The sequence below is a fragment of the Macaca mulatta genome, chromosome 6 (assembly GCF_049350105.2).
Source record: "Macaca mulatta isolate MMU2019108-1 chromosome 6, T2T-MMU8v2.0, whole genome shotgun sequence".
Lineage (NCBI taxonomy): Eukaryota > Metazoa > Chordata > Mammalia > Primates > Cercopithecidae > Macaca > Macaca mulatta.
Genome location: NC_133411.1, coordinates 38,417,199 through 38,440,265, shown reverse-complemented (window position 1 = coordinate 38,440,265; position 23,067 = coordinate 38,417,199). Strand labels below are relative to the sequence as shown.

Sequence of the window (23,067 nt, the reverse complement as noted above, 5' to 3'; positions counted from 1 at the left end):
ACTTCTTCCTCTATTAGTTTTAAATTCTAACAGACAGACATCTCAGTCACCATTAATAATTTAACAAAATCTATTATTTCCTTTCCTTGCCTTCTGCCATAGCTCTCCCTCCAAATTATCTGGAATTTTACTTGTCAGATGTTTTTAGTTTGTTTGGGTTTTTTTCCAACATTGTGGTCTTTTGTTAATTGAATTTTACCATTACATCTACAATTATATGTAAATTTTCTAATCTACTTCTGATTTCTCTTAATTACTCATTTCTCTTTAGTTTTTAGCAGGATGTTTTTGAATTTTGATGTTTCTTGAATTTTCACATATGCAATTCTGTCATCTGCAGATAGAGATAGTTTCATCTTTTCCATCTTTTCTTTTCTAGCTCTACTTGCTTTCTCCTGTCTGCACAAGGTAATCTCTCTCTGTCTCTCTTTTTTTTGAGACGAGACGGAGTTTCACTCTTATTGCCCAGGCTGGACTGCGATGGTGTGATCCTCGGCTCGCTGCAACCTCCGCCTCCTGGGTTCAAGCAATTCTCCTGCCTCCGCCTCCCGAGTAGCTGGGATTACAGACATGAGCCACCACGCCCAGCTAATTTTGTATTTTTAGTAGAGACGGGGTTTCTCCATGTTGGTCAGGCTGATCTCAATCTCCCAACCTCAGGTTATCCACCCGCCTCGGCCTCCCAAAGTGCTGGGATTACAAGCGTGTGCCACTATGCCCAGCCACTAATCTCTCTCTGCCTTTTCTCTCTCTCTGTTTTTTTTTTTCTTTTTCAGGCAATCTTGCTCTGTCACTGAGGCTGGAGTGCAGTGGTGTGATCATTGTTCCCTGCAACTTCAAACTCAGCCACCTGAGTAGTTGGGGCTACAGGCGTGTGCTGCCACAACTGGCTGATTTTTTCTTATTTTTCTCAGAGATAGGGTCTCACTGTGTTGCTCAGGCTGGTCTCAAACTCTTGGCCTCAAGTGATGCTCCCTCCTTAGCCTCCCAAAGTGCTGGGATTACAGGCATGACCCACTGCATCCTCCCTTACTGAGGTGTTTTTTGGTTTTGTTTTTTGAGATGGGTCTCACTCTGTTGCCCAGGCTGGAGTGCAGTGGCACGATCATGGCTCACCACAACTTTGACCTCCCAGCTTCAAGTGATCCTCCCACCTCAGCCTCCTGAGTAGCTGGGACTACAGGCACATGCCACCATGCTCAGCTAATTTTTTTATTTCATATTTTGTAGAGACAAGGTCTGACTGTATTGCCCATGTTGATCTTGCACTCCTGGGCTTAGGCGATCCTCCTGTCTTGGCCTCAAAAAATGCTGGGATTATAGGCATGAGCCATCTGCACTCAGCCCTTATTGAATATGTTTAGTATATTCATATATTTAACATATTGAATATGCTTAACATATTCAGTAAGTGAGTTTGTCAAATGTATTTACTGCATTTTACAGAGATGATCACATCATTTTCCTTCTTTAACAATAGAATTATATCAATAATTAATCAATTATATGTCCTAATTTCGACCAGTCCCTGGATTTCTGTAACATTAGTTTCATTGAGTATGGAAATTTTTTAAACAGATTTTTGAGATCTACTTTACATACCACTAAATTTACTCATTTTGAATATTCAGTTTGGTGACTTTTAGTAAATTCATAGAATTGTGCAACCATTACCACAGTCCAATTTTAGCACACTTCCATTATCTAGGAGACATACCTCATGTCAATTAGCAGTCACTTTCCATTCCCACTTCTTAGTCCCACACACTTACTGATCTGTTCTATTTCTGTAGATGTGCCTATTCTTGACATGTCATATAAACAGAATCATACTGTGTGGTCTTGGAGTCTGGCTTCTTTCGCTTAGTGTGTTTTTGGGGCTTATGTTTGAGATTTATGTTGTAGTATGTATTCATGTTTTGTTCGTTTTTATTGCCCAGTTAATGTGGAATTTTAAGATCATAGACCATTTCTCATATCTTCGTATACATTTTGCACCATTTTCTTGCCAAAGTTTAGTGTTGTAGATGAAAAAGTACATTACCTGTATGATTCTCTTTCCTTTGTAAGTGACTTAGTGTTGACTTTGAAATTTTTTTGTGCTTTTTTCTTTTTATTACCAAAATTCAAAAATCACAACATGATGTCTTTAGGTATATCTTCTTTACAGCTCTCAGTGAGCCTTTAGAATGAACGTCTTGGCTTTAATCAGTTTTTTTTCTCCTGTTTTTTATGTATCGTGGTACACATTGAGTATCCCTTATCTGAACTGTTTGGAACCAGAAGTGTTTTGGCTTTCACGGTTTTTTGAATTTTTAAGTATTTGCATTATACTTAGGTTGAGCATCCCTATTCCGAAAATGTGAAATCCAGAATGCTCCAATGAGCATTTCCTTTGAGCATCATGCTGATGTGCAAAACGTTTTAGATTTGGGGGTATTTCAGATGTTAGATTTTTTTTATTAGGGATACTCAATCTATATTTCTTCTGTCCCATTCTCTTTGGAGAATCATATTACTCTCTTGTATCTAGCTTGTTTCTTCTCTTCTGTAATTTCCTTCCTTTCTCTCCTTTACCCCCTCTTTTTGCTTGATCTTTTTTTTCTACAGATTAGGAAAATTTATAGCTGATGTTCTCAGTCATTTAATTGATTTAATCTCAGTCATTTTAAGTAGCATCTGTTTAGTCTGTCTCATAAATTTTTTTGGCCATCAAATTTTTAATTCCAAGAATTCTTTCTTATTTGTCAATTTTTTTTTTTTTTTTTTTTTTTTTTTGGCAACCAGCCCTTCTGGTGATGGTTGCCCTACCTTATGAATTATTTTTAAAAATTATACATATTAAATGTTTGAATTGTACCGTGTAAGTATGTGTTATATCTCAATAAAGCTGTTATAAACACACACATTCTGCAATTTCTGTTTCAGTACTACTGCTAAAGTGCAGCAGAGGCTGATAGGATTCATGCGTCCTGAAAACGGAAATCCCCAGCAAATGCAACAGGAGCTTCAGAGGAAGTTTCATGGTAAATTACTGCTTCTCATCAGTTAAGCGTACATGACCTCAGTAAAATTTTATTACTTGAATAGAAAACAGTGGACTTTTCTTGGTAAAATGTACTTTGTACACAAATATTTGTAATTAAAATGTCAGTGTAATTGGGTCTGGGGTGGTGGCTCACACCTGTAATACCACCACTTTGGAAGGCTGAGTTGGGAGAATCACCTGTTCCTGGGTGCAGAGGTTTCAGTGAGCTGAGATCATGCCATTGCACTCCAGCCTGGGTGACAGAGTGAGACCCCGCCTCAAAAATAAAAATAAAAAAAGTGTGATTGAGAAAGTAGGATAATATGGATATTGTATATTTCCCTCTTTTAGCATATACATTTTTGTTCCTTCCTGCACCAGAAAACATGATACACATCTATTTCATTACGATTTTTTTTTTATTATGGTGAAATATGTATATACCATAAAATTTACCATTGTTACTTTTTATTTATTTATGTTTTTGAGGTAGAATTTCACTCTTGCTTCCCAGGCTGGAGTGCAATGGCGCGATCTTGGCTCACTGCAACCTCCGCTTCCGGGTTCAAGCAATTCTTCTGCCTCAGCCTCCCGAGTAGCTGGGATTAGAGGCATGTGCCACCACACTGGGCTAATTTTGTATTTTCAGTAGGGATGGGGTTTCTCCATGTGGGTCAGGCTGGTCTCAAACTTCCAACCTCTGGTGATCCACCCACCTTGGCCTCCCAAAGTGCTAGGATTACAGATGTGAGCCACTGCACCCGGCCCCACTTTTACTTTTTTTTTTTTTTTTTTTTTTTGAGACAGAGTCTCACTCTGTCGCCCAGGTTGGAGTGCAGTGGCGCAATCTTGGCTTAGTGCAAGCTCCGCCTCCCAGGTTCACTCCATTCTCCTGCCTCAGCCTTCTGAGTAGCTGGGACTACAGGTGCCTACCACCACGCTCAGCTAATTTTTTTTTTTTTTTTTTTTGTATTTTTTAGTAGAGACGGGGTTTCACCGTGTTAAGCAGGATGATCTCAATCTCCTGACCTCGTGATCCGCCCGCCTCAGCCTCCCAAAGTGCTGGGATTACAGGCATAAGCCACTGCGCCTGGCCTGTTTTTACTATTTTTAAGTGTACAGTTCAGTGGCATTCAGGATATTGATTTTATGTCCCCATTACCAATATCTATCTCCAGAACTTTTGTCATCTTCCCCAAAATGTCACTCTGGGCTGGGCACGGTGGCTCTCGCCTGTAATCCCAGCACTTTGGGAGGCCATGGCAGGTGGATCACCAGAGGTCCGGAGTTCAAGACCAGCCTGGCCAACATGGTGAAACCCCGTCACTATCAAAAATACAAAAATCAGCCAGGCGTGGTGGCAGGCTCCTGTAATCTCAGCTACTCTGGAGGCTGAGGCAGGAGAATCGCTTGAACCCAGCAGGTGGAGGTTGCAATGAGCTGAATTTGTGCCATTGCACTCTGGCCTGGGCAACAAGAACAAGACTCTGTCTTAGAAAACAAAATAAAAAACACCAAAAGTCACTCTGTCCCCATGAAATAATAACCCCCCATTTTTTTCCCCTATCCCAGGTCTCTGGCAACCACCAATCTACTTTCTGTCTCTGAATTTTACCACTCTGGGTACCCTATTAGAATGAAACCAAGCTTTTCATTTTGTGACAGGCTTATGTCACTTAGCTTACTGTCCTCAAGGTTCATCCATGTTGTAACATGTGTCAGAACTTCCTTCCTTTTTAAGATTGAGTAATTTCTATTGTGTGTATGTGCATATGTGCACACATACTACACTTCCTTTATCCATTCATTTGTTCATGGATGCTGAGTTACTTCCGTTTTTTGGCTATTGTGAACAATGCTGCCATTAACATGGGTGAACAAATAGGAATTAAAGTCTCTGCTTTCAGTTCTTTTGGGTATATACCCAGAAGTGGAATTGCTATATCGTATAGTAATTCTATTACTAATTTTTTGATGAACCGCCATACTGTTTCATAGCAGCTACTGCATTTTATGTTTATGTTTATCTTTATTTCTTTTTGATACGGGGTTTCACTCTTGTTGCCCAGGCTGGAGTGCAATGGTGCAATCTTGGCTCACTGCAGCCTCCACCTCCCAGGTTCAAGCAATTCTGCCTCAGCCTCCCGAGTAGCTGTGGTTACAGGCTACCACACCCAGCTAATTTTTGTATTTTTTTTTTTTTTTTTTTTTTTTTTTTTTTGAGACTGAGTCTGGCTCTGTCGCCCAGGCTGGAGTGCAGTGGCCGGATCTCAGCTCACTGCAAGCTCCACCTCCCGGGTTTACGCCATTCTCCTGCCTCAGCCTCCCGAGTAGCTGGGACCACAGGCGCCCGCCACTTCGCCCGGCTAGTTTTTTTTGTATTTTTTAGTAGAGACGGGGTTTCACCGTGTTAGCCAGGATGGTCTCGATCTCCTGACCTCGTGATCCGCCCGTCTCGGCCTCCCAAAGTGCTGGGATTACAGGCTTGAGCCACCGCGCCCGGCCAATTTTTGTATTTTTAGTATAGAGAGAGTTTCACCATGTTGGCCAGGCTGGTCTTGAACTCCTGACCTCAGGTGATCCACCCACCTCGGCCTCCCAAAGTGCTACGATTACAGGTGTGAGCCACTGCGCCTGGCCAGCTACAGCATTTTATACTTCTAGTAGCAATGCACAAAGGTCCCAATTTCTTCACATCTTTGCCAACATTTGTCATTTTTCTGTCCTTTTATATATAGCCATCCTAATGAACATGGAATGGCATCTCATTGGGATTTCGATTTGCGTTTCCCTAATGATTAGTAATATGCCTTTTTATAGAGCTAAAAATATGAGTCAAATATTTCGTTGTGCTTTTTTTTTTTTTGAGACGGAGTCTCGCTCTGTCGCCCAGGCTGGAGTGCAGTGGCCGGATCTCAGCTCACTGCAAGCTCCGCCTCCCGGGTTCACGCCATTCTCCTGCCTCAGCCTCCCGAGTAGCTGGGACTACGGGCGCCCGCCACCTCGCCCGGCTAGTTTTTTGTAGTTTTAGTAGAGACGGGGTTTCACTGTGTTCACCAGGATGGTCTCGATCTCCTGACCTCATGATCCACCCATCTTGGCCTCCCAAAGTGCTGGGATTACAGGCTTGAGCCACCGCGCCCGGCTTCGTTGTGCTTTTTATCAATTATAACAAGGAAAGAATAAGGCAACTGAAAAGTTCTTATAATCTTCAGTTATTCCAGATACAAGTTAGAAGAATAATAAGTTATTGCATGAACTTTTTGTGCCATTTAATTTTTTTTAAGTTCTTTTGCCTTCCATTGTTAGGGTTAGCGTTACTTTTTCTGGCCATCATAGAACTTTCTGGTTTGTTTGTTTTGAGACGGAGTCTCGCTTCTTCACCGAGGCTGAAGTGCAGTGGCGCAATCTTGGCTCACCGCAACCTCTGCTTCCCAGGTTCAAGCGATTCTCCTGCCTCAGCCTCTCAAGTAGCTGGGATCACGGGCGTGTGCCACCATGCCTATCTAGATTTTGTGTTTTTAGTAGAGACGGGGTTTTGCCACTTTGGTCAGGCCGGTCTTGAACTCATGACCTCAGGTGATCCACCCAACTCGGCCTCCCAAAATGCTGCGATTACTTGCGTGAGCCACCACGCCTGGCCAATAGAACTTTCTCAACACTCAACCATTTACTTTTGTGCCAAGCTAGTTTCTTCCCTACTCAGGACCCTAGGTTTCTATTCATCATTTTGTAAATTCTTTTTTTTTTTTTTTTTTGAGACAGAGTCTTGCTCTGTAGCCCGGGCTGGAGTGCAGTGGCCAGATCTCAGCTCACTGCAAGTTCCGCCTCCCGGGTTTACGCCATTCTCCTGCCTCAGCCTCCGGAGTAGCTGGGACTACAGGCGCCCGCCACCTCGCCCGGCTAGTTTTTTGTATTTTTAGTAGAGACGGGGTTTCACGGTGTTAGCCAGGATGGTCTCGATCTCCTGACCTCGTGATCCGCCCGTCTCGGCCTCCCAAAGTGCTGGGATTACAGGCTTGAGCCACCGCGCCCGGCCTTATAAATTCTTTTTTACTGTCTTTTAAATTTTTTCTCTCTCTTTTCTTTTTTTTGAGATGGAGTCTCACTCTGTCGCCCAGGCTCCACCTCCCAGGTTCACGCCATTCTCCTGCCTCAGCCTCCCAAGTAGCTGGGACTACAGGCGCCTGCCACCACACCCAGCTAATTTTTTGTATTTTTAGTAGAGACAGGGTTTTACTCTTTTAGCCAGGATGGTCTTGATCCACTGACCTTGTGATCCACCCGCCTCGGCCTCCCAAAGTGCTGGGATTACAGGCGTGAGCCACTGTGCCCAGCCTTAAATTTTTTCTCTTTTTTAAAAAATGTTGAAATTGTTTGCCTCTCCTCCAATTTTGTTTCTGTTCTGTTCTGTTTTGTTTTGTTTCGAGACAGAGTCTTGCTCTATTGCCCAGGCTGGAGTACAATGGTGCCATCTTGGCTCACTGCAACCTCCACCTCCTGCGTTCAAGCAATAATCGTGGCTCAGCCACCTGAGTAAGTGGGATTACAGGCATATGCCACCACGCCTGGCTAATTTTTGGATTTTTAGTAGAGGTGGGGTTCTGCCATGTTGGCCAAGCTGGTCTCAAACTCATGGCCTCAAGTGATCCGCCCACCTCGGCTTTACAAAGTGCTGGGATTACCAGCCATGAGCCACTGTGCCCAGCCACCATTTTGCACATTTTTTTCCTGAGCGGCTAATGATATTTCAGTATGGCTTTGAGATTACATTACTAAACATTGGTGAGGATTTGTACAAATAGGAGCATTTGAATTGCTGGCAGTTTATACTGAAACAACTGCTTTGGAGAGCAATTTGATCATATCTGGTAAAAGCTAAACATATATTCTGAAAGCTGATAGCTTCACTTCTAGGTATATATCCTTAAAGGAGTTTTTTTCAAACTTTTTCCCACAGTAAGAAATATATCTTACATGGCCAGGTGTAGCGGCTCACGCCTTTAATCCTAGCACTTTGGGAGGCCAAGGCAGGCAGATCATTTGAGGTCAGGAGTTTGAGACCAGCCTGGCCAACATGGTGAAACCCTGTCTCTACAAAAAAATACCAAAATTAGGCCGGGCGCGGTGGCTCAAGCCTGTAATCCCAGCACTTTGGGAGGCCGAGACGGGTGGATCACGAGGTCAGGAGATCGAGACCATCCTGGCTAACACAGTGAAACCCCATCTCTACTAAAAAATACAAAAAAACTAGCCGGGTGAGGTGGCGGGCGCCTGTAGTCCCAGCTACTCGGGAGGCTGAGGCAGGAGAATGGCCTGAACCCGGGAGGCGGAGCTTGCAGTGAGCTGAGATCCGGCCACTGCACTCCAGCAAGGCGGACAGAGTGAGACTCCGTCTCAAAAAAAAAAAAAAAAAAAAAAAATACCAAAATTAGGTGGGCGTGGTGGTGGGTGCCTGTAATCCCAGCTACTCGGGAAGCTGAGGCAGGTGAATCACTTGAACCCAGGAGGCAGAGGTTGCAGTGAGCTGAGATTGTACCACTGCACTCCAGCCTGGGCAACAGAGCAAGACTCCATCTTAGGGGAAAAAAGAAAAGAAATATATCTTACATTATGACTCAGATGTTTAAAAGCATACATACAAACTAAAATAGATTTTCCTGAAGTATTTCTACTTGTTTTATACTCTGATATTTCTTTCTTTTTTGAATTCTTTTCTACTTTCTATATTTTGAGGGGTGAGCGAAAAGCTATCATCACTGACTAAACTGATTTCATGACTCGCCAATGCATGTTGATCTAGGGTTTGAGAAACTCAGTCCTAGACTAACTTTACTGTGATTTCTAGGAGATGTTCTTTAAGAATATTTATTGCATCATTGTTTTATTTTCAAAATACTAGAAACAGTGTAATGTCCTCCAAGTGAAAAATGGGCCAAATTGTGGTATACTTACATGATGGAACACTCAGTAGTGAAAATAAATGTACTAGATTTATATTTATCAGTGTAGATAGCCTGCGAACATATAACTGAGTAGAAAAAGCAATGGTGTATTTGTTAAAAATACAGCAATTTTTTTTTTTTTTTGAGATGGAGTCTTGCTCTGTTGCCCAGGCTGGAGTGCAGTGGCGCAATCTCGGCTCACTGCAAGCTCCGCCTCCCGGGTTCACGCCATTCTCCTGCCTCAGCCTCCCAAGGAGATGGGACTGCAGGCGCCCGCCATCCTCCCCGGCTAATTATTTATATTTTTAGTAGAGACGGGGTTTCACCATGTTAGCCAGGATGGTCTCGATCTCCTGACCGCGTGATCCACCTGCCTCGGCCTCCGAAAGTGCTGGGAGTACAGGCATGAGCCTCTGCCAGGCCATGCAGCAATATTTTCATGGTTTATGTTTACCTACACAAACACAGAAGCATATGTATATACAGACACAGAGAGAAGATAAAAACATAAATACTACTGATTATCATAGTTGCCTCTAATGGGGGCTGGGAGGAAAACAATGGGGATTTCAACCTTAACTATGGTTTTTATTTGAAATAAAGCATCTTAACCTATGTTATTTTATAATAATTTATTAGTTTTGTTTTCTCATTAGAGGCTCAACTAAGTGAAAAGATTTCACTTCAGGCAATTCAGCAGCTGGTTCGAAAATCATATCAGGCTCTGGCTTTATGGAAACTTCTTTGTGAACATCAATTCACTGTCATTGTGGCAGAACTTCAGAAGGTAAGTTTTTAAAAATTTTTTATGATTGTACCATTAATACTATGTTTGGATTTTTTTGGATGAGTATTTTGGCTTTGGAGGAGATTATTTTGGGAAGCATTTACATTAATAACCAAGTTAGTATGTTACAGGAAGATTGCACAAAAGCTTACTAACTTGGGGGACCTATTTTTTTCAAAGCCACAAGTTTTTACTTGTGGTTATGTGAATGAAATCATACTTTACAAAACATATTTTTTAAAACAGTGGACTATAACCTTTATTTGAGCTACAGGTTCTTCTGAGAATCTGATAAAAGCTATCTCTCACTACCCTTAAAGAAATGCACATCAACATGGACACACAGACTTTTGCATATAATTTCAAAGGACCCAACAACCTAAATTAAATACTCTTGACTGGGCACCGTGCCTCACGCCTGCGATCCCAGCACTTTGGGAGGCTGAGGCAGGAGGATCACTTAAGCCTAGGAGTTCAGCACTATCCTGGACAAGATGTCAGGACCCATCTCTACTAAAAATAAAAACATAAATTAGTCGTGTGGTGGCACATGCCTGTAGTCCCAGCTACTTGGGAAGCTGAAGTGGGAGGAGCACTTGAGCCTGGGAGGTTGAGGCACCAGTTAGCTGTGATTGTGCCACTGCGTCCTAGCCTGGGTGACAGAGTGAACCCTGTCTCTCTCTCTCTCACACACACACACAAACCACTCCTACTTCATTTTATGTATGTATTTTTGTTGTTGTTGTTATTTTAGAGATGGAGTCTCACTCTGTCGCCCAGGCCAAAGTGCAGTTGTACGATCTCGGCTCACTGCAACCTCCGCCTCCCGGGTTCTAGCAATTCTGCCTCAGCCTCCCAAGTAGCTGGGATTACAGGTGCACGCCACCCATGCCCAGCTAATTTTTTGTATTTTAGTAGAGACTGGGTTTCACTGTGTTGCCCAGGCTGATCTCGAACTCCTGAGCTCAGGTAATCCACCCGCCTCGGCGTCCCAAAATGCTAGGATTACAGGCGTGACCTACCGTGCCCGGCAACTGCTGTTAGAATATATAGAGGAAATTTATTCCTACCTTTTATTTGTGAGCATTTCTGAACGTATACAGAAGTAGAACAAAAACTGTAACTCCTACATACATTTGACTCATTCAGCATTTTCAAGATATTGTGTTTCTTAAAAAAAATAGTTCCTTGAATAACAACAATGTCATTATCACAGTTACCAGTTTTTCTTGAGACAGTGTCTTGCTCTGTCTGGAATGCAGTAGCACGATCACAACTCACTGCACCCTTGACCTCCCTGGGCTCCAGTGATTCTCCTACTTTAGCCTCCCGAGTAGCTGATACTATAGGCACACACCACTATGCCTAGCTAAATTTTGTTTTTTTTTTTATTTTGTAGAGATGGGTTTTCACCGTATCTCCTAGGTTGGATAGTTACCAATATTAACTATCAATATTTGATAGCAAAATCTGTCTGAAAAATGTCTTTTTACAGATTAGTTCATTCAAATGAGGATCTAAACAGTTTAGTTGGTTTGCTCGTGGAATTTATTGTTTATCTTTCATCTGTTTCAATCTGAAGCAGTCTTTCCTCCTTTTTCTTTTCCTTGCTGTTGCCTTGTAGAAATCCAGTCATCAATCCAGTAGCATGTCCAGCATTGTAAGGACATTCTAAGGCCTTTTTTTTTTAACCCTCTTCGTAGTGAACTTCTTCCTCTATCTCCTGCATTTTCTATAAAATGAAAGTTTATTATATAGGCTTGATTCGGTTCAGCTCCTTTTTTGAGGAAGAATAGAATACTTCATAGGTAGTGGTTTGTTCATCAGACTGTTAGAAGACACAAAAGGTTTCATTGTCCTTTTAGTGATACTGAGATGGATTGCTGGATTCAAGTAGTAAGCCTAATACTGCCATTGTGGAATTCTCCATCAGACTTTAATCATCCATTGATAATCATTGCTGGAATTTATTATTTCATTTAGGATTACAAAAGGGGAATATTTATTTGTTCATTTTTTTTTGAGACAGCGTCTCGTTCTGTCACCCAGGCTGGAGTGCTGTGGAGTGATCTCAGATCACTGCAACCTCCACCTCCTGGGTATAAGCAATTATCCTGCCTCAGCTTCCCGAGTAGCTGGGACTACAGGCATGTGCCACCATGTCTGACTGATTTTTGTATTTTTAGTAGAGACAGGTTTTCACCATGTTGGCCAGGCTGGTGTTGAACTCCCGACCTCAGGTCATCCACTCACCTTGGTCTATCAAAGTGCTGGGATTACAGGCATGAGCCACTGTGCCGGGCCAAAAGAATATTTTAAATCTGTGATTCCTTCCCCAGTTACTAGCTGCAATTCTGTAAAAAAAAAAATTTTCCTGTCCTATATGGATATTTCATTACTCTGAAATGCTTAATTTTTGACTCTTGTATACCATTTTTCAACGTTAGAAGGCAATCTCCTAATTCTTTCTACTAGTGTCTAATGAATAGATACTGTTTTTTTCTTTTTAAAAATTCAAGCTAATATATTTAATTATGAAACTGTTAGCGTTTTCATACCAAGTAGAATAATTTTGAGTTTTATTGAGTGATAAATATATTGTAGGTAGGTTTTTATCCTGGGTATGTTTTTGTGATCCATCTTCAAAGCTCTCTTCCTTACATCACCAATTGTGTGCTCAATTAATGCAAATTAAAGATTTGTTCAAGAATTTTAGGCCGGGCGCGGTGGCTCAAGCCTGTAATCCCAGCACTTTGGGAGGCCGAGATGGGCGGATCACGAGGTCAGGAGATCGAGACCATCCTGGCTAACACGGTGAAACCCCGTCTCTACTAAGAAATACAAAAAATAGCTGGCTGAGGCCGGAGAATGGCATGAACCCGGGAGGCGGAGCTTGCAGTGAGCTGAGATCCGGCCACTGCACTCCAGCCTGGGCTACAGAGCGAGACTCCGTCTCAAAAAAAAAAAAAAAAAGAATTTTAACACAGTTTCGATATTTCCTTGAATTTAGGAAAAAGAGATAGCAGTCACATCACTAACAGAATCTTTTACTATAGTATAAATCAATACTTTAGAGCTTCATTTGGACAAGCACATTTGTTCACAATACAGATTAAACTCCAATATTATAAGGTCTAGAATAATGGAATTCTAACAGTATTTAGGAAGAAGTAAAATGTAAGCCCAAGATTTTCAAATGTAGCCAAGTGATTGTTTTTTCCATTTTATAACCAAAGCGAGGAGATCTGGCTCTAGTTTTGGCTCTACTTAAGCTTTACTTTTCTCATTTGGAAAGTGAGAGTTTTGGACTAGATCTACTGTACGTTCTTTTCCAACTCTGTATGATTTTATGTAAGTTTGCAAAAATTTGTTTCTACTAATTAGTATATTTTCACTTTTCAATTACAGAGTCTATCAATGTTTAGGTTATTTTAAGTTATTACAATAATTTCATTATGTTTAGTAATATGGTATTTTTATAATTGTGATAGAAAAGTTTTATGCTCCTAGGAACTTCAAGAGCAGCTGAAGATCACAACCTTTAAAGATCTTGTAATCAGGGACAAAGAACTCACAGGGGCATTAATTGCTTCTCTTATCAACTGCTACATCAGAGATAATGCCGCTGTTGATGGCATTAGTTTACATTTGCAGGATATCTGCCCACTTCTGTATAGCACTGATGATGCCATTTGTTCCAAGGTATGATACTTTATTATCTATTTCATTGTTAGTTATAAGAGGTATCATGTATGATGAACCATCTTGTTTCACTTAATATAGGACCTCAGTCAGTTAGATCTCTTAACCTCTCCTAGCCTCAGGATCCTCATCTAAGAAAGGGGTTGGAATATGTGGCTTCTTAAAACCTGTGTATACTCTTTTAAGCTTAGCTTTTCTTTTTAAAAATATTTTTGTTTATTTATTTGACACAGGTTTTCACTCTGTTGCTTAGGCTGTAGTGCAGTGCTGTGATCATAGCTCACAGCAGTGTGTAAGTCCTAGACTCAAGCAGTCCTCTCACGTAGCTGGGGACTACAGGTGTGCAGCACTGCACCCAGCCAAATTTTTTCTTTTTCATAGAGACGTGTTCCGATTTGTTGTACAGGCTAGTCTTGAACTCTTGGCTTCAAGCGGATCCTCCTGCCTCAGCCTCCCATAGTGCTGGGATTATAAGTGTGAGCCACTATGCCCGGCCCTCCTTTAAGTTTTTCATGAAGAATCTTCTATTTTTTTTATATATTTTTATTTATTTATTTATTTTTTTATAAGACGGAGTCTTGCCCTGTCGCCCAGGCTGGAGTGCAGTGGCACGATCTCAGCTCATTGCAACCTCCACCTCCCAGGTTCAAGTGATTCTCCTGCCTCGGCCTCCCAAATAGCTGGGATTACAGGTGTGCACCACCACACCCGGCTAATTTTTTATATTTTTGGTAGAGACACGGTTTCACCATGTTGTCTAGGGTGGTCTTGAACTCCTGACCTCCGCCTGCCTCGGCCTCCAAAGTGTTGGGATTATAGACATGAGCCTCTGCTCCTGGCCCATAAAGAATCTTTGATAGTGTTTTTAGGCCATATTAAAAAGTCAAGGGTGAGAAATTAAGAAAAATCACTAAATTTACAAATTAAGAAAATTTAGGGAATAATTTATCTCCTTAGAAGTTAAGAAAAAGTACTAAAACTTCAAGTAAATCTTTTGGTGAATTAGAGTTAATGGGGGCATTTTTATTGATCCTTTCCTACAGGTGGAAAAAATAAATAAATGAGTGTCGCATGGACTGCCTGCTGCCCAATAATGTATTGACTAGGCAAGATAATTACCAGACAAAAGCTCTCTTGCTTAACATATTTGTGAGAGGAATTAAGAATAGCTAGGAATTTTTGGTCAAAAACTTTTCTGCCTAAAATTAAGAAGTAAGTTTGTAGAGTTGTTTTCATTTTTAATGGTAATAATCATATATAAATTTAGACATAGACTAAAACTTAGTTGACAGCATCATCTGTCTGCTTGGTTTTATATATTTTTAAGTTCTTGCTATCTCCTCTTCTAGGCAAATGAGCTTCTCCAGCGTTCCCGACAAGTTCAAAATAAGACTGAAAAAGAAAGAATGTTAAGGGAATCATTAAAGGAATATCAAAAAATTAGCAATCAAGTGGACCTTTCCAATGTTTGTGCTCAGTATAGACAAGGTGAGAAATAAAATGTTTCTTGTATCTTTTACTCAACTCAGAAGATAAATGATGGTGTATGAATGAAGCGAGCTAATGATGAAAAGCCACTTTCCAGACGCAAATCTTCTTTCAACATCAGAGGCCGAGTGAAAGGACATAGGAATGTCGTATCATTGTGTTGCAATATTTGATGACTACACTGACCTGCAGAAGCTGTAATGGTCTTTTTATCTTTTGAAATGTATAAGTTTTGTTTGTTTGTTTGTTTGTTTTTTGAGATGGAGTCTCTCTCTGTCAGCCAGGCTGGAGTACAGTGGCACGATCTCAGCTCCCTGCAGCCTCCACCTCCCAGGTTGCAACAATTCTCCTGCCTCAGCCTCCCTGGTAGCTGGGATTACAGGCACGCGCCACCATGCCCAGCTAATTTTTATTTATTTATTTATTTTTTACTTTTTTTTTTTTTGAGATGGAGTCTCTCTCTGTCGCCGAGGCTGAAGTGCAGTGGCATGATCTCAGCTCACTGCAAGCTCTGTCTCCCAGGTTCACGCCATTCTCCTGCCTTAGCCTCCCAAGTAGCTGGGACTACAGGTGCCTGCCACCATGCCTGGCTAGTTTTTTGTATTTTTAGTAGAGACAGGGTTTCACCGTGTTAGCCAGGATGGTCTCAATCTCCTGACCTCATGATCCGCCCACCTCAGCCTCCCAAAGTGCTGGGATTACAGGCGTGAGCCACCGCGCCCAGCCAATACCCAGCTAATTTTTGTATTTTTAGTAGAGATAGGGTTTCACCATGTTGGCCCGGCTGGTCTAGAACTCCTGACCTCAGGTGATACACCCATCTCAGCCTCTCAAAGTGCTAGGATTAAAGACGTGAGCCACTGTGCCTGGCTGAAATATGTAACTTTTTAGCATTAGAATTTCAGTTCTTGTCCATTTCAATTACTGTATGTTTTAGATTGCTCTGGATTACATTTATTTTTCAGGTATTTAAGATTTTTTGAGTTTTAAGGTATAATCTGCTTACTTTTTAAATAATTACTTTAAATCAAATCTAAGATAATGTAAAGGCCCTGTTTGCACAGATATTATATTTAATCTCAAAGTATTTTTCCCCCCTCCTGTAGGGAACTAAAACTTTCCTTTTTGTTGTTTGAAATATGATCTTTTTTTTTCCCAATGAAGAAATATATATAAGTTTTGGTTTTTGGTTTTTGGTTTTTTTTTTTTTTTTTTTGAGACAGAGTCTCACTGTGTCGCCCAGGCTGGAGTGCAGTGGTGCAATCTCAGCTCACTGCAACCTCTGCCTCCCCGGTTCAAGTGATTCTCCTGCCTCAGCCTTTTGAGTAGCTGGGATTACAGGCATGTGCCACCATGCCCGGCTAATTTTTGTATTTTTAGTAGAGGCGGGGTTTCACCATGTTGGTCAGCCTGGTCTCGAACTCCTGACCTCGTGATCTGCCCGCCTCAGCCTCGCAAAGTGCTGGGATTACACACCCGGCCCCCAATGAAGAAATATATTTAACAGATGCATTTTAGGCATGTTAAGACTTTTTTCTTCTGAAGACCTATCAGAAATATTTTATGTTAGCAGGGTCACTATTGTACAGTAGAGACATAACCTTGACCATTATTTTTATGTGCCAGCTAAGGAAAAATGTATCCAACTTAGTAGTAAGTGATAGGCCTTCATTCTTTTCTTTCCCATCAGTGAGATTTTATGAGGGTGTGGTGGAACTTTCTCTTACGGCTGCAGAGAAAAAAGATCCTCAAGGTCTTGGACTTCATTTCTATAAACATGGAGAACCAGAAGAAGATATAGTTGGACTTCAGGCCTTCCAAGAAAGGTGCATTCCATTACCTTAGCAGATTGTCATATTTATGGATACAGACTTTTCTTTGCGTAAAGTTTTTTGTTTTTTGATTTATATATATTTTTTGAGACAGAGTCTTGCCCTGTCATCTGGGCTGGGGTGCAGTGGTGTGATCTTGGCTCACTGCAATCTCTGACTCCCAAGTTCAAGGTATTCTCGTGCCTCAGCCTCCCATGTAGCTGGGATTACAGGTGCGCACCACCATGCCTGGCTAATTTTGTATTTTTAGTAGAGACAGGGTTTCACCATTTTGACCAGGCTGGTCTTCAACTCCTAACCTCAATTGATCCACCCACCTCAGTCTTGCAGAGTGCTAGGATTACAGCCATCAGCCACCGTGTCTGGCCTCCTTGTGTAAAGGTTTAATTGACAATATTAGGGAAATAATATTTCAAGTGTAACCCTTATAATATTGAATTATCCTTTTGCTTTTACTTGAAAGTGACTTGTTTTATCAAAGGCCTGAATATTAATAGGTTAAGGTTATAGGTTATAACTCTTTTTTTTTTTTTTTTTTTTTTTGAGTCACCCAGGCTGGGGTATAGTGGCACGATCTTAGCTCACTGCAACCTCCTCCTCCTGGGTTCAAGCGATTTTCCGGCCTCAGTCTTCTGAGTAGCTGGGATTACAGGCACACACCACCATGCCCAGCTAGTTTTTGTATTTTTAGTGGAGACAGGGTTTCACCATGTTGGCCATGCTTGTTTCAAACTCCTGACCTCAAGTGATCCACCTGCCTCAGCCTGCCAAAGTGTTGGGATTATGGGCGTGAGCCACCGCGCCCTGCTCATAGGTTATAATTCTTAACCTAGAGGGAAAATGTATTCTGATGAGAATTCTTAAATGCTTATGAGTGTTTTTTAACTTACCTCTGTGATTCTTCTGAGACTTACTAATGTGTTTTTAAATGGGATTACTTGTTTGAAAACAAAACTAGCTATTTTTTTCCTCCAATTTTTTGGTTCTGGATGATGATTAGTATTTCATTTTATTTTATTCATGTATTTTTTTTTTGAGACAGAATTTTCACTCTTGTTGCCTAGGATAGAGTGCAGTGGCACAATCTCAGCTCACTGCAACCTCCACCTCCTGGATTCAGGCGATTCTCCTCCCTCAGTCTCCCTGGTAGCTGGGATTACAGGCACACGCCACCACGCCCAGCTAAGTTTTTTGCGTTTTTAGTATAGAGAGGGTTTCTCCATGTTGGGCAGGCTGGTCTCTTACTCCTGACCTCAGATGATCTGCCCACCTTGGCCTCCCAAAGTTCTGGGATTACAGGCGTGATCTGGCCTAGTATTTCATTTTAAAGGATAATTTTTATGTATTCCCAAATTTGTTGAGACTTAAAAGAGAAATGTATGTCCTTAAAAGAAATATAAGCCGGGCACAGTGGCTCACAACTGTAATCCCAGCACTTTGGGAGGCTGAGGTGGGCAGATCATGAGGTTAGGAGTTTGAGACCAGCCTGACCATCATAGTGAAACCCTGTCTCTACTAAAAATACAAAAATTAGCCAGGCATGGTGGTGCACACCTGTGATCCTGGCAACTTGGGAGGCTGAGGCAGGAGAATTGCTTGAATCCAGGAGGCAGAGGTTGCAGTGAGCTGAGACTGCACCACAGAACTCCAGCCTGGGTGTCAGAGCAAGGCTCCGTCTCGGGAAAAAAAAAAGAAATATGTATAACCTTTCTATAACATATATATGGAGGGTGTTTTGTTTTGTTTTGTTTTTGTTTTTGAGACAAAGCCTCCCTCTGTCTCCTGGGCTGGAGTTCAGTGGCAGCATCATAGCTCACTGTAGCCTTGACCTTTTGGGCTCAAGTGATCCAGTGATCTTCCCACCTCAGCCTCCTGAGTAGCTGGGACTACAGGCACATGTCACCACACTCGGCTAATTTTTTTTATCTCTTTAATTTCTGTAGAGACAGGGCCTCACTATAAGCCCAGGCTGGTCTTTAACTCCTGGGCTCAAGCAATCCTTCCTTCTCAGCCTCCCAAAGTGCTGAGATTACAGGTGTCAGCCACCACATCTGGCGAAAACATATTTTTTTATTACTATATTTAATGACTTTACCCTTTTATGTTTAACCAAACACTTCTCAAACTCACTGAAAAAGTATATGGTTTCTGTTACTTTAAATGCCAAATATGTACATATATTCTGCCAAATAGTCTTGAAATCCTTGTATATACTTAAATTAGGTAAGGTAAATCAATGGCTTTCTTTTTTTGTTGTTTGTTTTGTTTTTGGGGGGTTTTGTTTTTTGTTTTTGAGACAGGGCCTCATTCTGTTGCCTGGGTTGGAGTGCAGTGGCATAATAGCTCACTTGCAGCCTTACATTTCTGGGCTCAAGCGATCCTCCTGCCTCTGCCTCTCAAGTAGCTGGGATTACAGGTGCATACCACCATGCTTGGTTAATTTTTTGTTTTGGTTTGGTTTTTTTGTTTTTTGTTTTTTTGTTTTTTGAGACAGGGTCTTGCTGTCGCCCAGGATGGAGTGCAGTGGCATGATCTCAGCTCACCTCAACCTCTGCCTCCCAGGTTCAAGCAATTCTTGTGCCTCAGTCTCCTGAATAACTGGCACTACAGGCGTGCACCCCTACGCCCGGCTAATTTTTGTATTTTTAGCAGATACGGGGTTTCACCATGTTGGCCAGACTGGTCTTGAACTCCTGACCTCTGGCAATCCCCCTGCCTTCGTCTCCCAGAGTGCTAGGATTACAGTTGTGAGCCACTGTGCCTGGCCAATTTTTTGTATTTTTTGTAGAGACATGGTCTCACTCTGTTGCCCTGGCTAGTCTTGAACTCCCAGCCTCAAGCCCTCCTCCTACCTTGACCGCCCTATGGCTGGCATTACAGGCGTGAGTCACCACACTTGCCATCATTTGCTTTCTAGTTAAATAATGTAATTGTTCCTTTTCCATTCTCCTTCAGATTAAACAGTTACAAGTGCATTACAGACACACTTCAAGAACTGGTAAATCAAAGTAAGGCCGCTCCTCAGTCTCCCAGTGTACCCAAAAAACCTGGTCCTCCAGTATTGTCATCTGATCCAAATATGCTGAGTAATGAAGAAGCAGGACATCATGTAAGGGACATAGTATATTTTCATTCTGAGAATACACTGTTTAGAAGTTCTGCATGGTAATGGTGGCACAGTCATCTTGGGGAAAGGTAGTAGTTCTTAGAAGTTATCATGTAAGGATTCTTGATTTCTTACTGGAGTTTATAGGTCTAAAGGGTTGTGATGCCCAGAAACAGAGCCTTTAACTGCTAATTTTTACTATTTTCTTTATTTTAGTTTGAACAAATGCTTAAATTGTCACAGCGATCCAAGGATGAGCTCTTTAGTATTGCCCTTTATAATTGGCTAATACAAGCTGACCTTGCAGATAAGCTGCTACAGGTAAATCTTTTTTTTATTGCAGTTGTGTTAATTATTCTTAAGGAGCATAACTCAATGATTTGAGCACGTACATAGATGTAAAAAATTCAGTTTCTCATCCCATGTCTACTATTAGATGTTAGTATAAAGCTGAGTAATGCAATATCTTTTCCTAAGGGGCAAAGTAGGCTACTGCTCCAATTTTCTTGTTATTTCGAAGCTGATTGGGATAGTTTATATTGCGGGGTAGAAATCACTGGGTTATGAATTATGAGTTCCTGTAGGTCATCTGAACTCTGCCGTTAAGTCACTATGTGACTTCAGATACATCCTTTTACCTACCCTAAGTCTCAGTGTTCCTCAGTCTATTTAATGAATACATAGCATTTGATAATTTCAATAATGCCTTTGAGCTCAGTGTCTAGGAATCGATAGCTGTGTTATCAAAGTTTATTTTAAAATGTGTAATTTTGTAGTAAATTTCCTTTTTTTTTTTTTTTTGAAGTGGAGTCTGACTCTGTCGCCCAGGCTGGAGTGCAGTGGCACGATCTTGGCTCACTGCAACTTCCGCCTCCTGGGTTCAAGCGATCCTCCTGCCTCAGCCTCCCAAGTAGCTGGGATTACAGGTGCCCACCACCACGCACGGCTAATTTTTATATCTTGTTTCACCATGTTGGCCAGGCTGGTCTCAAACTCCTGAGCTCAGGTGATCTGCCTGCCTTAGCCTCCCAAGATGCTGGGATTGCTGGCATGAACCACCGTGCCCAGCCAAATTTCCTTTTCTTTTTTGAGGCAGGGTCTCAATCTGTAGCTTAGGCTGGAGTGCAGTGCAATGGCATGATAATGGCTCACTGTAGCCTCGACCTCCCTAGACTTAGGTGATTCTCCCACCTCAACCTCTTGAGTAACTAGAACTATGGGCCCGCACCACCACACCCAGCTAATTTTTTTGTAGAGACATGGTTTTGCCATATATTGCCCAGGCTGGTCTTGAACTCCTGAGCTCGTGTGATCTGCCCACCTCGGCCTCCCAAAGTGCTAGGATTACAGACATGAGCCGCCATGCCCAGCCTACTAAACTATTGTTATCAACCTAATAGAATTATTTTGGGAACTCTTATGCTAACTGTGGTAAAACAAAAATTGTTTATAATAAGAAAATTTGTCCTCTCTTTTGTTATTGTTGGATTATAATTTTGCTTATTTTCATAAAACAAGGCAAAGTTGTAGTTGACTTAAAAATATTGTATTTTCCTTATCAGGAACATTATCTGTAGGTGGTTAGAAAATTTTTCTGAATAACTATATAATTTCTAGGTTGCTTCTCCATTTCTGGAGCCCCATCTAGTCCGAATGGCCAAAGTTGATCAAAACAGAGTTCGTTATATGGATTTACTCTGGCGGTATTACGAGAAGAATAGAAGTTTCAGTAATGCTGCTCGTGTACTGTCCAGACTGGCTGACATGCATAGGTATGGCATAATATTTTCATTGTGAAGAATGATTGAAAACTGAGCTATATGTACTTACCTTCAGTTATCCTTAATTTTAGAATAATCTAAGTTTTAATATACTGACCTAAATTTTTTAAATAGGATGTTATTTTTTAGACATAAAGTATTTCTTTGTGTGTTGTCTAAAATTGTGGATCTTTCTTATTAGAAATCTAAAATAGATTTTTTTTTAATCTAATGCTTTTTTTCAAGTTTCAGATGGCCTTTTATGTGCATTTGGTATGAAACAGTACATACTAATTGACATATTTGTATCTTCAATCCTTAAGAAATTGTGTAACTAAAAATAAGCGTTTTCGCTTCTAGCACAGAAATTTCACTTCAGCAGCGATTGGAGTATATTGCTCGAGCCATTCTTAGTGCGAAAAGTTCCACTGCCATTTCATCAATAGCTGCCGATGGTGAATTCCTTCATGAATTAGAAGAAAAAATGGAGGTAAGCGCTAAAGATCTTAAGCTGTGTCCACATTGAGTACTAGCCACATAGTTTTTCCACATTCCATTCTTCCCTTGGTAAGTAATAGGTCTGTAGAAGTCATTATTATTCTAGTTGCTTTTGCCTGTTTATTTTTATGTTTAGATACAAATCTTAAAGAGATTTCTAAGGATACACTTGGGTCATAAAAACATTGCTATAATTTAGAAGTTTTCTCTTTGGCATTTCTAAAGGTTTTTCCCAGCTGGGTGCAGTGGCTCACGCCTGTAATCCCAGCACTTTGGGAGGCCGAGGCAGCCAGATCATGAGGTCAGGAGTTCGAGACCAGCCTGGCCAACATGGCAAAACCTTGTCTGTACTTTAAAAAAATGCAAAAATTAGCCAGGGGTGGTGGCACACACCTGTAGTCCCAGCTACTCAGGAGGGTGAGGCAAAAGAATAACTTGAACCCAGGAAGCGGAGGTTGCGGTGAGCTGAGATTGCACCACTGCATTCCAATGTGGGAGACAGAGTGAGACTCTGTCTCAGAAAATAATAATAATAAAAAAAAAGGTTTTTCCCAACTGTTTCAACAGCAAGTGGATTACATCACATTCATCATTTATTCTGGAAGCAAATAAGTAGATGTATGAAGTAGAGTAGGCTAAAAATTCCCTAACTAAGAGAATAAAAAACATATCATCGTCCAAACACGAAAGTTTGTTTCTTATTCACAAAAATCCAGGGTTAGTCTTCCTGATTGGCAGCCGGCTTTCCTTCATGTGGTTGATTTAGGAACCCAAGTTCTATTTTCTGGCACTACCATTCCCTAGGGCCTTTTGCTTTATCTTCAGCAGAGGGAGGAAGGAAAAGAAGAACACATTCACTCTCTTAAAAGCTACAGCCCTGACATGACACACTTTACTTCTACTTACATTCCTTTCAAGAGA

At 41.3% G+C, this 23,067-nt stretch overlaps 1 protein-coding gene across 3 annotated transcripts in view; it reads left to right on the top strand.

Annotated features, from left to right (window-relative positions):
- The window catches only part of NUP155 (nucleoporin 155), a 78,879-nt gene that overhangs the window by 47,953 nt on the left and 7,859 nt on the right, over positions 1–23,067 (top strand). For all 3 annotated transcript variants that reach the window (XM_015139889.3, XM_028849393.2, XM_078004665.1), the window contains 9 exons: positions 2,929–3,026; positions 9,630–9,760; positions 13,271–13,462; positions 14,812–14,950; positions 16,641–16,776; positions 19,738–19,891; positions 20,105–20,209; positions 21,506–21,660; positions 22,009–22,138. In XM_015139889.3, the coding sequence (XP_014995375.2) occupies positions 2,929–3,026; positions 9,630–9,760; positions 13,271–13,462; positions 14,812–14,950; positions 16,641–16,776; positions 19,738–19,891; positions 20,105–20,209; positions 21,506–21,660; positions 22,009–22,138 (1,240 nt within the window). The remainder of the gene's footprint in view (positions 1–2,928; positions 3,027–9,629; positions 9,761–13,270; positions 13,463–14,811; positions 14,951–16,640; positions 16,777–19,737; positions 19,892–20,104; positions 20,210–21,505; positions 21,661–22,008; positions 22,139–23,067) is intronic.